General features: G+C 43.3%; 1 protein-coding gene across 1 annotated transcript in view; it reads left to right on the top strand.

The window, feature by feature from the left end:
* PSME4 (proteasome activator subunit 4) overlaps positions 1 to 20,745 on the top strand; it is a 340,163-nt gene that overhangs the window by 147,613 nt on the left and 171,805 nt on the right. The window contains exon 10 of the mRNA XM_082250997.1: positions 13,042 to 13,307. Coding sequence (XP_082107123.1) covers positions 13,042 to 13,307 — 266 coding nt within the window. The remainder of the gene's footprint in view (positions 1 to 13,041; positions 13,308 to 20,745) is intronic.

Genomic DNA, 20,745 nt, shown 5'->3' with positions numbered 1-20,745 from the left:
CCAGGAGTATAGTTTGTCAATTTGTGATGCCTCATGTCAGGACTTGAGGCATCACGAATTGACATGCTTTATGTTTTGGATCATGTTCTTGTTGGAAGACAAATCTCCGTTCCAGTCTCAGGTCTTTTGCAGACTCCATCAGGTTTTCTTCCAGAATGGTCCTGTATTTGGCTCCATCCATCTTCCCATCAATTTTAACCATCTTCCCTGTCCCTGCTGAAGAAAAGAAGGCCCAAACCATGATGCTGCCACCACCATGTTTGACAGTGGGGATGGTGTGTTCAGGGTGATGAGCTGTGTTGCTTTTACGCCAAACATAACGTTTTGCATTGTTGCCAAAAAGTTTGATTTTGGTTTCATCTGACCAGAGCACCTTCTTCCACATGTTTGGTGTGTCTCCCAGGGGGCTTGTGGCAAACTTTAAACAACACTTTTTATGGATATCTTTAAGAAATGGCTTTCTTCTTGCCACTCTTCCATAAAGGCCAGATTTGTGCAGTATACGACTGATTGTTGTCCTATGGACAGAGTCTCCCACCTCAGCTGTAGATCTCTGCAGTTCATCCAGAGTGATCATGGGCCTCTTGGCTGCATCTCTGATCAGTCTTCTCCTTGTATGAGCTGAAAGTTTAGAGGGACGGCCAGGTCTTCGTAGATTTGCAGTGGTCTGATACTCCCATTTCAATATTATCGCTTGCACAGTGCTCCTTGGGATGTTTAAAGCTTGGGAAATCTTTTTGTATCCAAATCCGGCTTTAAACTTCTCCACAACAGTATCTCGGACCTGCCTGGTGTGTTCCTTGTTCTTCATGATGCTCTCTGCGCTTTAAACGGACCTCTGAGACTATCACAGTGCAGGTGCATTTATACGGAGACTTGATTACACACAGGTGGATTCTATTTATCATCATTAGTCATTTAGGTAAACATTGGATCATTCAGAGATCCTCACTGAACTTCTGGAGAGAGTTTGCTGCACTGAAAGTAAAGGGGCTGAATAATTTTGCACGCCCAATTGTTCAGTTTTTTATTTGTTAAAGTTTGAAATATCCAATAAATTTAGTTCCACTTCATGATTGTGTCCCACTTGTTGTTGATTCTTCAAAAAAAAATTACAGTTTTATATCTTTATGTTTGAAGCCTGAAATGTGGCAAAAAGTCAAAAGTTCAAGGGGGCCGAATACTTTCGCAATGCACTGTACAATTGTGTGTGTTCCTTGTATAACCACTTCCATATACAATTGTGTGCCTTCCTTTTATAACCACTTCCATATACAATTGTGTGTCTTCCTTGTATAACCACTTCCATATACAATTGTCTGTCTTCCTTGTAAATCCAGTTCCATATACATTCGTGTGTCTTCCTTGTATAACCACTTCTGAATTGTGTGTGTTCTTTGTATAACCACTTCCATATACAATTGTGTGTCTTCCTTGTATAACCTCTTCCATATACAATTGTGTGTCTTCCTTGTATAACCTCTTCCATATACAATTGTGTGTCTTCCTTGTATAACCTCTTCCATATACAATTGTGTGTCTTCCTTGTATAACCACTTCCATATACAATTGTCTGTCTTCCTTGTAAATCCAGTTCCATATACATTCGTGTGTCTTCCTTGTATAACCACTTCTGAATTGTGTGTGTTCTTTGTATAACCACTTCCATATACAATTGTGTGTCTTCCTTGTATAACCTCTTCCATATACAATTGTGTGTCTTCCTTGTATAACCTCTTCCATATACAATTGTGTGTCTTCCTTGTATAACCTCTTCCATATACAATTGTGTGTCTTCCTTGTATAACCTCTTCCATATACAATTGTGTGTCTTCCTTGTATAACCACTTCCATATACAATTGTGTGTCTTCCTTGTATAACCTCTTCCATATACAATTGTGTGTCTTCCTTGTATAACCTCTTCCAAATACAATTGTGTGTCTTCCTTGTATAACCTCTTCCATATACAATTGTGTGTATTCCTTGTATAACCTCTTCCATATACAATTGTGTGTATTCCTTGTATAACCTCTTCCATATACAATTGTGTGTCTTCCTTGTATAACCACTTCCATATACAATTGTGTGTGTTTCTTGTATAACCACTTCCATATACAATTGTGTGTCTTCCTTGTATAACATCCCTGGGGTCCTTTTTTTACAACTCCTTCCACACCCTCATTCTCCGTTCCTTGCAGAGTAGGCACTCTGATGAAAGCTGGTTGAAGATTGAGGTGTTTCTACTAAAGTGGAAGTGTGTTACACACACAAAGTAGAGTATGTAGATGCCTGCCTTGGAGGTTATGCAAATTATATGCAAATCTCTGTAGAAGTCTAAATCAGGCATGTCCAACCTGCGGCCCGGAACCACATGCAATGCGGCCCACTGCCAATTTTTTTTGTTTGCTGGGGAGGAAGGAAGTTGGGTCGGGGGGGCACGGCCACAGAGGTTTCCAACTAACTGTAGGCAGAGGCTGCCTCGGAGGGGATCATCCTCTAGTTGTGTTAAATTAGTGCTGGGGGCGCGGCAGCGTTTTATTACTTATATACCTTAACTATAGTATATATTTTATATGCGGCCCGAGAAAATTTTTCTACACTCAATGTGGCCCAGAGAAGCCAAAAGGTTGGACACCCATGGTCTAAATGGACAGCTGCACTTTTTTAGTATGTTTAACCGGTTCCCATCCAGTCTAGAGCAAAATGACAGCCAGGCGGGACTTTCGTCTATCTGGGTGGACCTCATATTACGTCCTAGATCACGCCTCGCGTGGCCCTGGGGCCACGCTGCGGCACGGTCTGTCACCGACTGATTCCATCGGACACAGCTGATGAAGGATCAGTGTACCCACCTGCTGCTGGTACTGTGTGATCACTGTGACCAATCACAGCAGATCACATGACAATTGTAAACAATGGATGGCTTCCTTGCATGCCATCCATTATATACAATTGTGGTGCTACCTGTGGTTAGTTACATGGTACAGACAGGGCCAATCACAGGCCATCTGTACCATGTGATTAGCTGTGCCCCATCACAGATAATCACAACAAAACTGAATGAATCAGTTTCATTCAGAAAAAATTGTTGCTTATTAGGGATGCACCGAAATGAAATTCTTGGCCGAAGCCGAATAATAATGAAATGTTTGGCCGAAGGCCGAATACCGAACGCGGTGTTTCGCATTTTTTTCATTTATTTTGCCAATTTTTTGTCCTCTCTCTTGTCCTCTCGTGTCTCTCTCTCTCTTGTCCTCTCACTCTCTCTCTCTTGTCCTCTCATGTCTCTCTCTCTATCTCTCTTGTCCTCTCATGTCTCTCTCCCTAAATGTTACTGTAGGGAATGGGATTCAGTGCACACTGCAGCCTTGTACCATAGGGTTAATGTTAGTGACACTGTAGGGATTGGGAAGGATGCTGGGAATGGAAATCGGGAAGCATGCAGGCAGCCTTGTAAATTTTAATTGCAGATACAGGGCACTGGGCAGGTCAGGGTTAATGTGGTAACATCAATTACTCAGTGACAGTCAGTCAGTGTGGACTCGATCAGATTATACCGTGACAGACAGTCTCTCATAGTGGTGGTAGTAGGAGGCTGGAGGTGGACTAGTAGGAGCCTGGAAAGGAGCACAGCCGCATACATACATTACTCACTCGTGCACTGCAGCCCGCCCCACACATTCAGTGAGTCTTACTCTCCTCCCTAGTTTTTTCAATGGCACATTCAGGAAGCCAATCACGCCGTGAGTAGCGGCACAGCGGAACCAATCAGGTGTGCAGGCACGCGTGATTGGTTCGCTGTGCAGCTACTCACGGCGTGATTGGCTTCCTGAATGTGCCATTGAAAAAACTAGGGAGGAGAGTAAGACTCACTGAATGTGTGGGGCGGGCTGCAGTGCACGAGTGAGTAATGTATGTATGCTCACCGCTGAAGTGTCCCGGCTTCCCCTGCCTAACACGGAAGTCTGTGAGTCCTCCTCCGAGTCCCTTCCCCCCTGTAAATATCGTGACCTCGGCGATATGAATATCGCCTACGGCCACAGAACAAAAGTCGATATCATATCAACTATCGTTCAGCCCTATTGTTCGGCACAAAATTATTCGGCTTTTTGACTTATTCGGCCGAACACCGAAAGTGCTATTTTTTCTATTTTCGGCCGAATAATGTTCGGCCGCCGAATATTCGGTGCATCCCTATTGCTTATTTATACCAGTGATATTCAAAAAACATAAACCATCATAATGTGCAAGAAAAAAAAAATCCTGTTCACTTTACCAGAGTAGTACAGTATTGCTCTGATTACAGCGTGTTAAAAAGAAATTGGAAAAAAAAAAGTAAAAAGAATTAAAATAAATTCAATTTATTTATATTTTTTACATACTGTCACCAGTCAGTGTCCCTGATTGCTTTTTTTTTTTACCAAAAATATGTAGCAGAAAACAAATTGGCCTAAAATGATAAAATTTAGATTTTCAAATTTTTTTTTTTTTTTTTTTGAGAATGTTTATACAGCAGAATGTGAAATATATATTTTTTTTTTCTCTTTTTTTCATAATTGACGCTCTTTTTTTGTTTATAGCGCAAAAAATAAAGATCGCACAGGTGATCAAATACCACCAAAAGAAAGCTCTATTTGTGGGACAATAAGGACATCAATTTTATTTAAGTACGACCGTGCAATTGTCCGTTAAAGTAACGCAGTGCCGAATTACAAAATATGGCCTGGTGATTAAGGGGGAACCAGAAGTGGTCAAATACCACTAAAGGAAAGCTCTATTTTTCTGATGAAAATTTTATACGGGTACAGTGTTGCATGACCGTGCAATTGTCATTCAAAGAGCAACAGCGCTGAAAGCTGAAAATTGGCCTGGGCAGGAAGGGGGTAAAAGTTCCCAGTATTGAAGTGGTTAATTTATGTAGGTCTGTCTTGGCTCTCACAAAAGATATAGCTATGCAATAAAGGAGGCACTTATTGGTTGTATACAAGGGCTCGTGTTTTGGATTTCTACTTCTGTAGTGGGGAGATACTATTTCTTGGCTTTCAGAGCTTTGTGCTGTGACACCGGTCCGACAAGTGCCAGGCCTTGAAATTGCGAAAGGACAATTCTCTGTGCCTTGGAACCCTACAATTAAGGGACATTAACATGCAGTGATGAAATAAGCCTTTGTTTAGAAAAAGCTTGACACAGCGACTTTATAAAAATAGGTGTGGAGAAGTGCGAAAACATCAACATCAGCAGCCTTGAAGATCTTGTGTAATGAGAGCTAAACTCATGACTAGCCTGCTGATGAACTGTGATAGAAACTTTATGAAGGTAGTTGGGTTGAATGGCGTTTCAGTTATGTCAGTAAGTAAACACCAATATGGAGTTATAAAGTCAATGATTACCTGGCGCTCTCTGATGTTGGTGGGTGGCATACCATGAGGTACAGAGGTAAACATATAGAAAGTAAAAAATGGGTAGAAAAATATAAAAAAGGAGGAGGGGGCCCTCGAAAAGCGTCTGCCAGCTGGAGCAAGGAGAGGCTCTGAGGAGAATAAACAGAAAGAAAGCAGTGCCAGCTTAATGAAGCATAAGGTTTATTAATACAAAAAACACGTAGTGACTTACTCTTAGGTAAGTAAAGGCCGGTACGGTAGGTGAAAGGGATCATCCATCTTCTTGTCCTGGATACCGTTGCAGAAAGGAGGGGTGCGGAGTGTCGGTGATGTGTGGAGGGTGTTGTCTGGCAGCCTATCTGATGGTGCTGTGGTGGTGGAGGGCTCTCAGTTGGGCACCACTTCCTACTTCCGGTCAGGCCGACATCACTTCCTGTGAGGCGGAGGGAAAGATTGGGCGTTGCTAGCTTTCGGAGCATCCGTGCTCCTTCATTAGGCGGTAACTCCATTTTAATGCCCACATTTTTGTAATGGGATGGCAGGTGCACATAGGTGTGATGGTCAGCTGTCCATAGACTTTTGGCAATAATGTGAAGGTTCAGGATTTAGTTGTCTGACTGTAATGGGGGACATTTATCAATCCTGATGCAAGGCAAGCAATGCTTAAAAGGATCAGTGCGACACCTCTTGAGACAGATTTTTTTTACAGGTTACAGCCTGAGTTTTAAGTTCCTTCTTTGGGTGCTCCAAAGGTGCTTTTCCACTGCATGGTACGGATCGGTTTGGTGCTTTTCCACTGCATGGTACCGCATGGTACGTGTTAGAACGGTTCGGTATGGTTCAGTACAGCGGCGCTTTTCCACTACATGGTGCGGCTCGCTTAAACAGTACCACCTCGGTTGGGGTTCCAAGAGGGCCGTACCGATACCATATCCCACAATCCTTTGCATGCAGCATTGATTATTTGTCACTACTAGCCACTGATTGGTCAGAGAATCGTTGTAATCCCACCCACTTACTAGCAAACCGAGCCGAGTAGAGCCTATACAGTGCTGAAAGGTGGCGACTCGTACCACGCAGTGGAAAAGCAAACTGAGCCGAGCTGGGCCAAGCAGTGCCGAGTGGAGCCAAACCGGTACTTGCAGTGGAAAAGTGCCATATAGTCTGCAGTTGCAGCTTGGTTTACCCTGACCACTTCCCAATTCTGCATCTGTTTGGAGTGATAATCTGTCTGATCTTCAGTAATCTTTCTTTGAATTTTGCGAACTGTTGCACATGGCTGTCCAGGTATACAGATGCACAGGCCTCTAAATTCGTAGTTGAGATTTTGCTGAAAGAGAGACTTTGCGTGATAACTGTCCACCAGTGCGTTTATGCAGAGTGTCTTTTTTGGCAAAAGAGAGATAAATCGTCTAGCGTATTCTTGTGTCTATTAGAGACTCTGGTGGTGAGTAGAGGTGATGTTCTGGATAGAGGCAAATTAAGTTGATTCAAGGTTTGCAGTCCTAACAACAAATTATTGTGCAAATTTGCCCAGTTTAATTTGTTTAAACCATAATGCATTGCATGATCTTGAAACATAGGCCAGCAGGCTTTAAAAGGGCCATTAATGGGGCTTTTGAATAAGCAGCCCCATCACCATGAAGCCAGCCGTAGACCATTTGAATCTCGGCCAGTTCAGCAGGGACAGGCTGAGATTCAATCCATGTATGGGCAGGCTGAATGTATCAAAGTCTGATGCTTACTTTCACATTCCGTTATGTGTCGGTATCCAGCGCTTCCTTCGCTTTGCTGTGGGAGAGGAGCATTATCCGTTTGTGTCGTTACCCATTGGTCTTGTATCTGCTCCTCGGGTCTTCACGAAAGTGTTGGACCGGGTGCTAGCATTGTTAGCATTGTTACGCCAATGGGGGATCGCTGTACTGGAGTCTCCTACTGCTCTAGTGGAAAACCTGGAAATCATCATATGAGCTTGAGGGTGTTTGGCTAAATTCTGAATTTTCAGAAGTCTGCTCTTGTTCCGTCCACAAAGCTGGACTATCTGGGCCTGACTAGGTCTGGGACTCGGCCTTAGCCAGAGTGCTTCTTCCCCTGGACAAACTGCAGGCTGTAATTCATCTCCTGCTGCCCAGCAGATGGTAATCCCTCTGGACTTGCATGTGGGCGCTGGGCCTGATGGTGTCTACACAGACAGATTGTCTTCAGGAATGTCCAGTGCGCATTCAATCAGACAGCGCCACAGCAGTGGATTATGTCAATCAACCCGGGGGTAACATGAAGTGTCCTGGCGGCTTTGGAGGTAGCCGGCATTCTAAGGTCAGGAGGACGGTTTGTTCCAGCTCTCGCCACCGTACACATTCCCGGGGTGGAGAGCTGGCAGGCGGATTATCTCAGTCGGCAGGCGTTGGACCAAGGGGAGTGGTCCCTTCATTCAGAGGTGTTTTCTATCAGTTGTGTCTGCAGTGGGGCATCCCCTAATGGATCTGTTGGCATCCCAGCTCAACAGAAAGGTGCAGAGTTTTGTGGCTTGGTCACGAGATCCTCTGGCGGATGCCATGGATGTGCTGGTTTGCCCCGTGTGGTCAGTATCGTCTTATTTACGTCTTCCCTCCTCTCAAGCTTCTGCCAAGACTTCTACGCAGGATAAAGGCAGAAGGGTCCCCGGTAATCTTAGTGGCCCCGGACTGCCCTCGCTGGGCTTGGTACGCCAATCTGGTGCGGCTGGTCTCAAACGTTCCTTGGAAGCTTCCTCCCAAGTAGGATCTGCTGTCATTAGGACCATTCTTTCATCCTGCTTTACTGTTGCTGGCTTTGACAGCTTGGCTGTTGAATGACAGGTGCTGATGGATAGAGGTTTGAGTCTGTGATTCCAACGCTGTTAAAAGCTGGGAAATCAACTTCTAGGAAGATCTACCATTGTACGTGGAAGACGTACATTGCTTGGTGTGAGTCTTTTGGGGTTTATCCTTGCTCTTTTTTCGGTGGCTCGGATCTTGACCTTCCTTCAACGAGGGGTTGAGCAGAAACTGGCCTTGAGTACTTTCAAAGGTTAGGTATCAGCCTTAGTGGTCTTTTATCAACGGCCCTTAGTCACATACTCCTTGGTGTGTACTTTTCTTCAAGGAGTTAGGCACTTGACCCCTCCAGTGTGGTCTATGTTGCCGCTTTGGGACCTCAATTTGGTGCTCTGTCCTTCAGAAGCCTCCTTTTGAGAATCTTCGGGAGTTCCCTCTGCTTACGAAGTCCCAGAAGGTGGCCTTTTTGGTGGCTTTCTCCTCTGTGACTAGGGTGTCAGAATTGGCTGCGTTACCCTGTCGTTCACCTTACTTGGTTCTTCGCCCCTGTCCGTCATCCCTTCCTCAGGTTCTCTCTGATTTTCATTTGAATGAAGACATTGTGTTGCCTTCCCTGTGTCCCAGGCCAAAACAGCCGAAGGAAATTGCTTTGCATGCCTTGGATGTGGTCCGGGTGATTAGGGTGTACCTGGCAGCTACGGAGTCCTTTAGGAAATCAGACTCACTATTTGTGCTTACGGATGGGCCTCGGAAAGGGTTGTCCACTTCCTCTGCGACCATTTCTAGATGGATCAGACAGATGGTGATTCAGGCCTGTTCCATCCAGGGTCAGATTCCTCTTTTCCCTGTCAAGGCACACTCTACTCGGGCGTTCAGTGCCTCCTGGGCCTTCCCTCATCAGGAGTCAGTGATGCAGGTTTGCAAGGCGGCTACCTGGTTGTTGGTGCACACTTTCGCTAAGTTCTATAAAGTGGATGTGTTGGCATCTGCGGATGCTTCCTTTGACCGCAAGGTTTTGCAGGCTGCTGTTTAGAGGACCCGGTCCTCTTTGAGGGTTTGTTTTTTTCAGGTGAGCTCCAGTTGTTTTGTTTGAGCTCCTTTTTACCTGGTTGGCTATAGTTGGCCTTGGGAATTTTTTTTGCTGTTCCCACCAGCTCCTGTTTAAAACTGCTTTAGGACGTCCCAATGGTTAACCACTTAAGGACCGGGCCTATTTCTGACAGTTGTTGTTTACAAGTTAAAATCACTATTTTTTTGCTAGAAAATTACTTGGAACCCCCGAACATACATACATACATATATATAATATATTTTTTTTTTTTTTTTAGCAAAGACTCTGGAGAATAAAATGCCAGTCGTTTCAATATTTTTTGTCATGCGGTATTTGCACAGTGGTCTTTTTCAAACTTTTTTGGTGGAGAAAAATACCTTTTACTGCATTTAAAAAAAACTAAACAGTAAAGTTAGCACATTTTTTTTTTTTTTTTCTATAATGTGAAAGATAATGTTACGCCGAGTAAATAAATACCCAACATTTCATGCTTCAAAAGTGCGCACGCTCCTGGAACGGCGACAAACATTGGTACTTAAAAATCTCCATAGGCAATAATTTATAATTTTCTACAGGTTATAAATTTAGAGTTCTAGAGGAGGTCTAGGGTTAGAATTTTCTCTCTCGCTCTAACCATCACGGCGATACCTCACATGTGTGGTTTTAATACCGCTTACATATGTGGGTGCGACTTGCGTATGCGTTCGCTTCTGCGCGTGAGCTCAGAGGAACGGAATTTTTTTTTTCTTTACGCTGTCCCTTTAAAAATATTGTTGATCACTTTTATTCCTATTACAAGGATTGTAAACATCCCTTGTAATAGAAATAAGCAGGCCAGGTCCTCTTTAATGTGAGATCTGGGGTCAAAAAGACCTCACATCTACACTAAAGAGCAAAAAAAAAAAAAAAATGGCCATAGTCGAGTGGGGGCCAGCTTGCCCCTACTTGACTTCCTGCCTAGAGGGGGAGAGGATCGTATCGTTTTCTCCACTACCAACGGCTCCGGCAAGCAGGGAAAATGACCGGGGGGGGGGGGGGAGGGGGGCACCTTTCTTGCCGCCCATAGAAGTTATCTCGCGCGCCGTTTAAAAGAAATTATGGGGTTATGGCAGCTGTGTGCCATAACCCTGGTAATTAATGTCAAAGTAGTGACATAAATACACGGGTGGGCCGTAAATGGTTAAGAAGATCAGGAGCTGTGTCTGTCAACGAAGGAAAGAGAAAATGAGATTTTTGACTTACCGTAAAATCCATTTCTCTGATGATCATTGATGGACACAGCACCCACCCCTCTGTGGAGTAATTCTTCTGACACTGCTTGTAACAAAACTGAGAACCTATAGCAGAGAGAGGGAGTATACCTCCTGGGACTGCCTATAGGCGTAGCCAGACTTTTTTTCTGACTAGTGTCCTACTCCTATAGGGGGCAGTATAACCCAATGGTTAATAAGCTCAGAAGTTGTGTCCATCAAAGGGTAAGTCAAAAATACCATTTTATTATTTATTTATTTTTTTTTTAACCTGCGAAAAATGTGCATTTATTTATTTTTTAAAAAAGGTTAACTTCTCCTTTAAGTTGCAATATACCACTCATGATTGGGCTAGCCCATGAAATGACTAAAATCTACTTTGAGTTTAAGTGCTGGTTCACACTTGTGCGATGCGGGAAGGCTGTTCCCGCATCGCATCCGCACCTCTGGCAGTTCACACTGCCATATGCGATACGCAGGAGGTGTCGATTAAATGTTAACGACACCCCCAGTTTGATCGCGTATCGCAGTGCGATCTGACAGTTTGCACAGGATCGGATCGCACAAGTGTGAACCACCGTGCGATCCGATCCTGATGCGGCTGAAAAAAAGGGTCCTGTGCGTCTTTGGTGCAGATACAGTGCGAATTCAGCCACACAAAGTGTATGGCTGAATTTGCATCCGCACATGAGATCACATGTAATGAAGGAGCAGTGCGCTCCGAATTAAATGCGATCTCCGCAGCCGCACAAATGTGAACCGGCTCTAATTGTTAACGGACAGCATAACATTGTATTGTTTCTATGTGCGTATATAATAGAAAGAAAAATGATAGGTTTGATATTTAACCTATTCAAAATGTCATCAGAGTCTAGGTCCATACTGGCCCACACTGGAAATCATTTTACCATGCAGGCAGCCATCAATGTCAGGTCTGGTAGAGAGCAGTGCAATTCACATTTTGTTCTATTTTTTTTAAACATTATTTGAAGTATTCCATATTGACGCTTCATTCATTGCTCCACACACGTTGTGCTGCCGTGCGGTGACATGAGGTTCCATCTTGTGTGCTGCATTTTTTTCTGCCTTACATTGTTCCACATATAGCAGCATTGTGGTGTGAACAGGGCACATAGAAAACAATTGTTTTCTATGTGCCCTAGCGGTGTCCTACATTTCTCCAGTGTGGAATAATGCACGTCACTGTATGGAGCATGAATGAGAACCCTAAGAGATCTGTAGATGGCCATCAAGGCTTCCTTTTTTTTTTTTTTTTTTTAATTTAAACCATTTGGTTAGACAAATCTGTTGTGGCATGACTGTCCAATAATGTCCAGTTTAGGTTTGGATATGTTCTCACAATAAACTATTTTTTTCCTACTTACTAATAGACACTTCATTGACTTCAGTGCGCCTTTGGATTGGGGATTTTCTTTATATTCACAAAACAGTGGGAGCTTCGCTATAATTTCGTGCAATTTTCCGCCTACGGATCACGCTTTTTTTTTTTTTTTTCTTTTCTAACTCATGCTACATATTGGGATAATTTGTAATGCATACACATTTTGAATGTTGTAAGTAAGGATACTGCAGAAGTTATCAGTTACTATGTTCTTCTATACATTTCATAGAAAACCTGATTGGGAAGAGTTTTGTAGGCTGCCATTGCTGACCTCTGCTTCTCAGAATGCTAGCTGCCTGGCTGCCATTCTGATACTTCAGAACTGTTGTAATCTACAGTCAGGTCCATAAATATTGGGACATCGACACAATTCTAATATTCAAATTCACAACTTTTTTGGCTCTATAAACCACCACAGTGGATTTGTGTTGGTGTATAGAGCCAAAAAGATTAGAATTGTGTCGATGTCCCAATATTTATGGACCTGACTGTATAACCTGGAACAAAGAGAATTCTTTTTTTCCTCCTGTCTCTATTTTCCGCTTAAAGTGGTTGTATCCCCTGTATAAAAAAAAAACACCCTGCAGGACAATGGCATAATGTGCTAGTATGCATCACATACTAGCACATTATGAAATACCTTAGAACGAAGCCCCGACACGGTCGCCCGGACACCGCTGAGGGAGCTGAAATGTTCCCTCGGCGTCTCTTCCGGGTTCGGCGGCTCCGGCACTGTGAGTGGCCGGAGCCGCGATGTCACTCCCGCGCATGCGCATGGAAGTTCACTTTTCGGCAAGGAGCTTTGAAGTTTCGGCAAGATACGCCAGACCTTCAGAGCACATACGCCGCTGTTGTCAGCGGCTGCATGCAGGGTGAATATCTCCTAAACCGTGCAGGATTAGGAGATATTCATTTTACCTTCAGGTAAGCCTTATTATTGGCTTACCTGTAGGTAAATATTAAAAAGCGGAGTATACTACCGCTTTAATTGTGACTCCGAAACCAGACCCAACCAGGCAACTTGACATTTTCATGAGACTCCCAGTAGCGCCCCCCATATTTCTCCTATTTGCCTAAAGTGGAACTTGGCATTATGTATGGTAATGTCTGTGTCCTATCATTATTCACTAATATTTTCACACCTCTTTTTGGTTTTTCTAGACTAAGCTTATGAAACTTCTGCAGAGATTGCCATGCTCTGTTGTACGGAGGCTACATAGAGAGCGATACAAGAAGCCATCTTGGCTAACCCCTGTGCCTGACAGCCACAAGCTGAGTGACCAAGATGTGACAGACTTTGTGGAAAGTATAATTCAGCCAGTTCTTTTGGCCATGTTCAGCAAAACTGGAAGCCTGGAGGCAGCTCAGGCTCTGCAGAATCTTGCACTGATGCGCCCAGAGCTCGTCATTCCCCCAGTACTTGAAAGGTAAATGGTTTCTGACTCTTTCTTGTTTTCTGAGTTCTCAATTTTGTCTGTCTGCTCCGCATATAAAGTTTTTATCACTACATGAATGTCACTCTCCAGTAGGGATGCACAATACTCTTTTTGAAATTTAAAACATTTTTTTTTTTTTTTTATCGGTGAGTAGGAGTACCGATACGTTGCGGTGAGATTTGCGTCCATACATAATGAATGTGCACGAATTGCACTGCAAAGAATTGCATGCGGTTTGAACACAAGTGCAGTGCGATTCCTGTCCGAATCACATGCAATTTCCCCCACGGCTCCTGTGTTTGTGAACCCAGAAACAAAAGCGAAGCCTCATGTAGTGCAGCAATAGTCAGTTTAACCACTTTAAGACCGGAAGGATTTCCCCCCTTAATGACCAGGCCATATTTTGCGATTCGGCACTGCATTATTTTAACAGAGAATTGCGCGGTCGTGCGGTGCTGTACCCAAATTAAATTGACGTCCTTTTTTTTTCAATTAACAAGGTCTTTATTGCAAAAAAAAGCAAGGAAATTACATGCAAAAATAGAAAACAAAGAATACAACCGTTCATATGGAGAATGCAATGAGAATACAGCTGGGTGAGCACAATAAACAGAGAATGAGCAGGTATAACAATCAGACATTTTGATGGAAGAACTGCCAGATACAGCAAGGGCAGAAAACAAACCCGGGTGGCATTCTACAAAGTCCATGACCAGCAACAGCCTAAACACCGCACACAGTATGAGGGAAAAACCACACACCAATATTGTGTGGTCTATATACACGTCTCCGGAGCCCGAACCCATCTGTCCCAGACCTTGTTGTATTTGGATGAGCAGCCCCTGTGGGTATATACCAATTTTTTATAGGGCAGGGTCGTATTGACCTCTCGGAGCCAGTCCCGGAGTGAAGGAGGAGTGTCTCTCATCCATCGACTGGCAATGCATTTTCTGGCGAGAAACAACGTTTCATGTAAAAGGGTGGGTGGTGTATTTATCTATACTGACATCAGGGGGTATCCCTAATAAGCAAAATTTCGGGGCCAGCGTCAGAGGGGAACCCATGGTGTCATGAAGAAATCTAACCACCTGTCCCCAGAAGCCCTGGATCTCCGGGCATTGCCAGATGAGGTGGTAAAAGGTGCCTTGTTCCTGCCGACACACAGGGCACTGCCCGGACACCTCACTACGGTACTTAGCCGTCATTATTGGCGTCAAGTAGGCCCGGTGAAGGATGAACAATTGGGTTAGTCGATCCGAAAATTGACGTCCTTTTTTTCCCACAAATAGAGCTTTCTTTTGGTGGTATTTGATCACCTGTGTGATTTTTTATTTTTTGCGCTAAAAACAAAAAAAAGAGCGACAATTTAAAAAAAAAAAAAAAAACCCAATATTTTTCACATTCTGCCATGACATTCTCAAAAAAAAAAAAAAAAATGTAAAAATCTAAATTTTTTAACATTTTAGGCCAATTTGTTTTCTGCTACATGTTTTTGGTAAAAAAAAAATCGCAATAAGCGTATTTTGATTGGTTTGCGCAAAAGTTATCGCGTTTACTAACTACGGGAAAGATTTGTCTTTTTTTTGTGTGTTTTTTTCTTACTAGTAATGGCGGCGATCTGCAATTTTTTGCGGGACTGCGACATTGCGGCGGACAGATCGGACCCCTAACTGAAATTTTTGACACTTTTGGGGGTACCAGTGACATTACTACAGTAATCAATGCTAAAAATATGCACTGTTACTGTAATAATGACACTGGCAGGGAAGGGATTAACCCTGAGGGTGATCAAGGGGTTAAATGTGAGCCCAGGGGAGTGAGTCTAACTGTGGGGTGGGGGGGGGCGTGGTTTCTGAAATGACCATAGAGACATGTGATCCAATTTAGAAGGATCACATGGGCTCTATGACCATTCCAGGGAGAAGAATGGTCAGCTGTGTTTACAAAAGCCGACCGTCCTCTCTCAGCGGGGAATGATCGCAGTTTTCAGGCGGCAATCGGAGCCGCCTGACCCGTGCCTCGACTTCTCCGGTGACGATCGGGGACGCTCGCCCCCTAGCTGCCACCAAGCAACCAACGTACCCATACATCGGTTTACCTGGGAGAGCCACCATGCCGCAGTATATATGCGGTAAGCCGTTGGCAAGTGGTTAATAATATGTTATTACCACGCACAAAGTAAATATCTAGTCAAATCCATATCTGCTGTGTCCCTGTCCCACCGATGATAGCAAACCAAGGTCACGGGAGGTGCTCACAGGGCTCCTGTTCTGGGACTTCTGTTGTTATAAGGCAGAAGTGATGTCAGCTTAGAGGCTGACCGCCAGACATCTTCTCCAGGCCTCTGAGCACCTCCAGCAGCCGTGGTTTGCTATTATCTGTGGGACAGGGACACTGCAGATATGGATTGGACTAGATATTTAATTTGGGAGATGTTATAACATTTTAATAAACTGCCTATTGCTGCACTACATGGCGCTTTACTTTCTTTACTGGGTTCCCACACTCACAGGAGGGGTGGGGGAAATCATATGCGATTTGAACAGGAGTTTTCCTGTATTCCTGTTCAAATCACATTCGATAAGACGAGATTGGGCACATTCAGGGTGATGTGGTCATAGGCACGCATGCGATCAGCCCTCCCTCTAGTGGTCAGAAGTAGCATTACACCACGGGGAGAGGAGCCTGATCATGATGCTCATGGTGAGCTCCGGATAGGAGCTTGGGAGGATCCCATCAATGCCTGTTAGCAATTAGTGGCGTTCCCCTTCCAACCACATTGGTCCAGCCTTTTAAGCTGCAGAAAGTCGGTCCCACTGCACAGCCGAGAGCATGAGAAGCCACCCTTGAACTGCGGTAAGACCCTCAAACATGTGAAGAGAAGCGGGAGAGGCAGAATGCCAGCTGTTGCGGTCCCCGGGTTTGAACGGTGTGAAGGGCAAGCAGGGATTGGGTCTCGGTTTTGCTGTGGTGCACGGTGAGGACCAGGAAGCTCTCAGTAGTGTTAATCGGTGCGTGGTGATAGCACGGCCCACGACAGCTGAAGAAAGCCGACCAAGAATCGTGGCACCCTGAGGATTATAGCAGGAAGCGCATAAGCACTCATAGAACCGGGAATGAAAAATCTCTCTCTAGCAGAGCCCTGAATTAAAAAGGAAAACAGTCACACACTGTACAACCTAACCAGCTTCTCAGTCTCTTAACTTCACCACACAACGAATGAAGAACACCCCCGTGAACTTTATTGAACAGGAGGGGTGAGTCTGCTTTTTGTTTAATCTTTAAGGTACTGGACTTTAAGTTGGAGAAGGGATCACCTAACCTGCTGGCTTGCTTTACCTGTTCGATACAGGCAGACATATTACATCACAAGCATTTTGTTCAAATAAGGAGGCAAATGGGGATTGTTGGATGTGGTAAAGATCTGATAAAAGTTTTAAAGTAAAATGGAGAAGGTGTTTTGGCTGGAGAAGAGGGAGACAGATTGGTGGACCAGTGCTCTACATATAAAAGAGCTTAGAGTTAGAATAAAAGGGTTAGAATAAAAGGAAAAGGATAAGAAAGATTAACAAAATGAAAGGGAAATCTGCTAAAGCAAGTGAAGCGGTAAAGTCCCCTAAAATCAGTGTTAGCCCAGGAAAGGAACTATAAAAAAAATATATGTCCTAGGAAGGGGGCAGCGATAAGCAGGCGTCTGAAAAGCCGCATGGAACCTGGGGGAAAACTGGGGCAGGAGAGAGTAAAGGTAACCAGAACAGGTAATCGGTGGGGACTATTGTCCATAGCCAATCGAGATCAGACCCAGAGATGGAAAGCGACATTGAAATTGGAGATGTGGAGGAGCAAAGATCAAAATCTCATCTCCCTACAAAGCTGGAAATGGCAGATTTGTTTGCAAAATTTAGAAAATTCCTTAAAAACTGATATGGCAACATTGCACTGAGACCTGGGTAGATATTAACAAAAGTGGAAGACACTGAAAGAAGATTGGACACTCACTCGCAAGTAGTAACGGAATTGAAAGATGAAATAAAACAACTTCAAAGGGAACATAGGAACCTGGTGTATAAACTGGAAGATCAAGAAAATTGGACAGAAGAAAACTTGAGAATCCGTGGCCTACAGAAGCAAAGCAAGAAGAAGATCTAACAGAAATAATGAAAAAATATTTAACCTATTGCTAGGAAAAATGAGAGAGGAACCACTGAAACTAGATGCGGTACATAGGATTAGAAGACCACAAGGGGTGCCAATGGAAAATCCAAGAGGTGGAATAGCAAGGTTTCACTATTACGAAGAGAAAACACAAATATGGACATGTCTAAAGAAGAGACCAGCATTAAATTTTGAGAGTACAAATCTTCAGATCTTTGAGGACTTCTCTCATGAGACAATATTGAGAACGAGGCATCTTAAACCTCTACTGGAAGAAATGCACAAACAAAACATTCAATATAACTGGAGCTTTCCTGCTTGCTTGGTAGGTCGGAAAGATGGTCGTTAAACAAAACTGAGATTCCCAGAGGAGAAAAAAAACTTGATTTATCTGTCCCAGATAACTCTGGATGATCAGAAGCAATAAAAAGGAAGATCAACATTGGAAGATGATCTATGGCAACTGATTTCTATTAAGAGATGAAGGGACAATGGGGCAGGGAGATGGACAATAGGTTCCTGTGATGGGAAGGCACAATGGGTGGATTGGAAAAGGAAGTGAAGGAAGAATAGACTACGAATAAGTAAAAGGCATGGGAAAACCGAGTCCTTAGTGGAGCTTTGGGCTATCTCCCCATTGGAAAGAGATAGAGGTCCCAACTAGTGTGTCAGACAGAGCATCACCCCCATAAAGAAGAGTAGAAAAGATCCCCTGAAAAATCAATGGTTTAAAACGGAGTGAGGTGTTGGGTTAAGTTCACACCATTGAGCGAGGAACGGTCTACTCAAGACAGGGATGAGTCAAGCTGTAATGTACAAGATTAGCAACATTAGAAAAGGGGGTTGGGAAGGGAGGTGGAAGGAGGGGGGGTGGTAAGAGGGTGGGGGAGGGGAAGCTCTTACTGTGCTGGATAATAAGGGAGTATCCATGTATTAGGTGCGGCCCTGGGTGGAGGTATTGATTTTTGCCTAAGGGGTTGCCCCTCGTCCCCAGTCCCTGCTTGGGGCAGAGGGAGAGGAGTAGGGAATAAGAAGAGAAAGAAAGTAAGATAACTAAAATTCTTGACATATAACTTAAGGGGGTTAAGTACACCAGTAAAAAGACACCATATACTTAAAGAAATCAAACGATATTCTGCAAATATAATAATTTTACAAGTGACACATATAGCTCAAGATACTAATATTAGACTGTACTCAAAACAACACCCAACATGATACTATGGGGACTCCCCAACAAAAATAGCAAAAGGAGCAGCAATAGGAGTAGCTAGAGAAACACAGTTCTTATTAGAAGAAAGGAAGATTGACCTTGAGGGTCGGTATATATACTTGAAAGGAAAATTGCAAGGAATGGAATGCACATTGGCCTAACGTATACTGTCCCAATCTGGATCCATCAGGCTACCTGAAAGATATACTGGGTGAACTAATGGATTTTAAGAAGGGTAGACTGATAGTAGCTGGTCATTTGAACTTCTGCATGGATCCAAGGGTAGATAGTACTTCACATGCACTGCGGATAAGGAGGAAGCAACTCCGGGCGATTAGGAAGAAGTTATATCAATGTCAATTGATAGATGTTTGGAGAGCCCAGCATCACAGGACAAAAGATTACACCTTCCACTCCTCGATGCATGGGACGTACTCAAGGCTGGACTATATAATAATGGAGCATAGATTGCTGGAATTATTAGTGAAAACATCTAGAGAAATAACATCAATATCAGATAAGGCTCCAGTAGTAATGGAATGAAAACTAAATTCTTTAATCTAATTAGGATGTAGGTACCCATATTTATAGTTGATGTGCTATCGACACCTTTCCTTTTCCCTTTAAAAGGATACAGTGAAAAAGTGGGTGCCTGGAGGTTGAATGAAGAATTAATACAAGACAAAGAAGTTGAGGATAAAATAAAAAAAAAAGAACTATAAATATTCTTCCAGCTTAATGAAACCCCAGATGTATCGGAAGCCACGGTTTGGGAGGCCCATAAATCATATGAAAGAGGCATCCTGATATCAATAGGGTCCTGGAGTAAAAAGGAAAGGATGAGGGATATGAATAGATTTAATATCAGAAATTCACGAATTGGAACAACGGCATAAAAGGGAAATGGATATAGAGGTACAGCATGCCTTAGTATTTAAAAGGTAAGAATTAAAAGATTTATTGGAACAAGAAACAAGACAGGTATTTATTAGAGCAGCCAAAGATAGATATAAATGGGGAAATAAGACAGGAAAATACTTGGCAAAAACATTAAAAAAAAAAAATGAAGATCAATACATTTTATTGGGAAAGTCAAAATCGGAAAAGGGGAGTTAAGCCTAGTACACACGCAACGATTATCGGCCGACCGATCGTCCGTCTTTTGTCCAGAGTGGTGTTTTGTTGGTTGGAATGTGCCTAGACTGCACACGAATTTTCTCGCCCAGCAAAAATCTACTTCAGAAGTGATGTCATGTGTTGGTTTGCTTTCTTTGTGTTCTTTCTTCTCTGAGCATGCCCAGACTTGCTCATTAGATTTTTTCCTGTCAAAATCTGTACTGACTGCACGAAAATCGGCCGTGTTTTGACGGCAGACAAAAATTCGGTTGTCGGAAGCATCATACTAACAAGCCGCAGATTTGTCGTCGGACGAAAAGTCCCTGCCGATTTTCGACGCATGTGTACGAGGCTTTAGTCCACACAACAACTGAAATAGCTAAAGTTTTTCATGGTTACTACAGTACAATATATGCAGTAAGACAAAAAGGTACGCAGGAAGAGGAGCTATGCAGAATACAAAAATTACGAGAGTATTTAAAAGAAGCAAACTTGCCCAAAATATCAGGAGACAGACTACAATTCCTAGAAGAACCAATAACAGATAAAGAAAATATTGCAGCACTTAAAAACACAGCTATAGGTAATTGTCCAGGACCGGATACGTTCACGACATATTGCTATAAAAGATTTAAAGAGCAGCTAGTACCAAAATTATGTAAATATCTAAATAGTCTTGGAGAGGGAAATGAAAGGAGGAAGGAATCTTTGAAGGAACATGTTACAATAATACCCAAAGTGGGGAAGAATTCAACATTGTGCTCCAGCTACAGACCAATTGCACTACTGAATGCAGATAGAAAACTATACGCGAAAATACTAGCGACAAGAATAAAAGTACTGATGCCGGAACAGATCCATGCAGACCAGATGGGATTTATTCCTGGGAGGGAAGGTAAAGACAATGGGACAAGAACTATTTTGCTGCTGAATGAACTGAGAGAT

The sequence above is a fragment of the Pelophylax lessonae genome (assembly GCF_965119305.1).
Source record: "Pelophylax lessonae genome assembly, chromosome: 3".
NCBI lineage: Eukaryota > Metazoa > Chordata > Amphibia > Anura > Ranidae > Pelophylax > Pelophylax lessonae.
The sequence above is the reverse complement of the archived record's forward strand: the minus strand, read 5'-3'. Positions and strand labels throughout refer to the sequence as shown.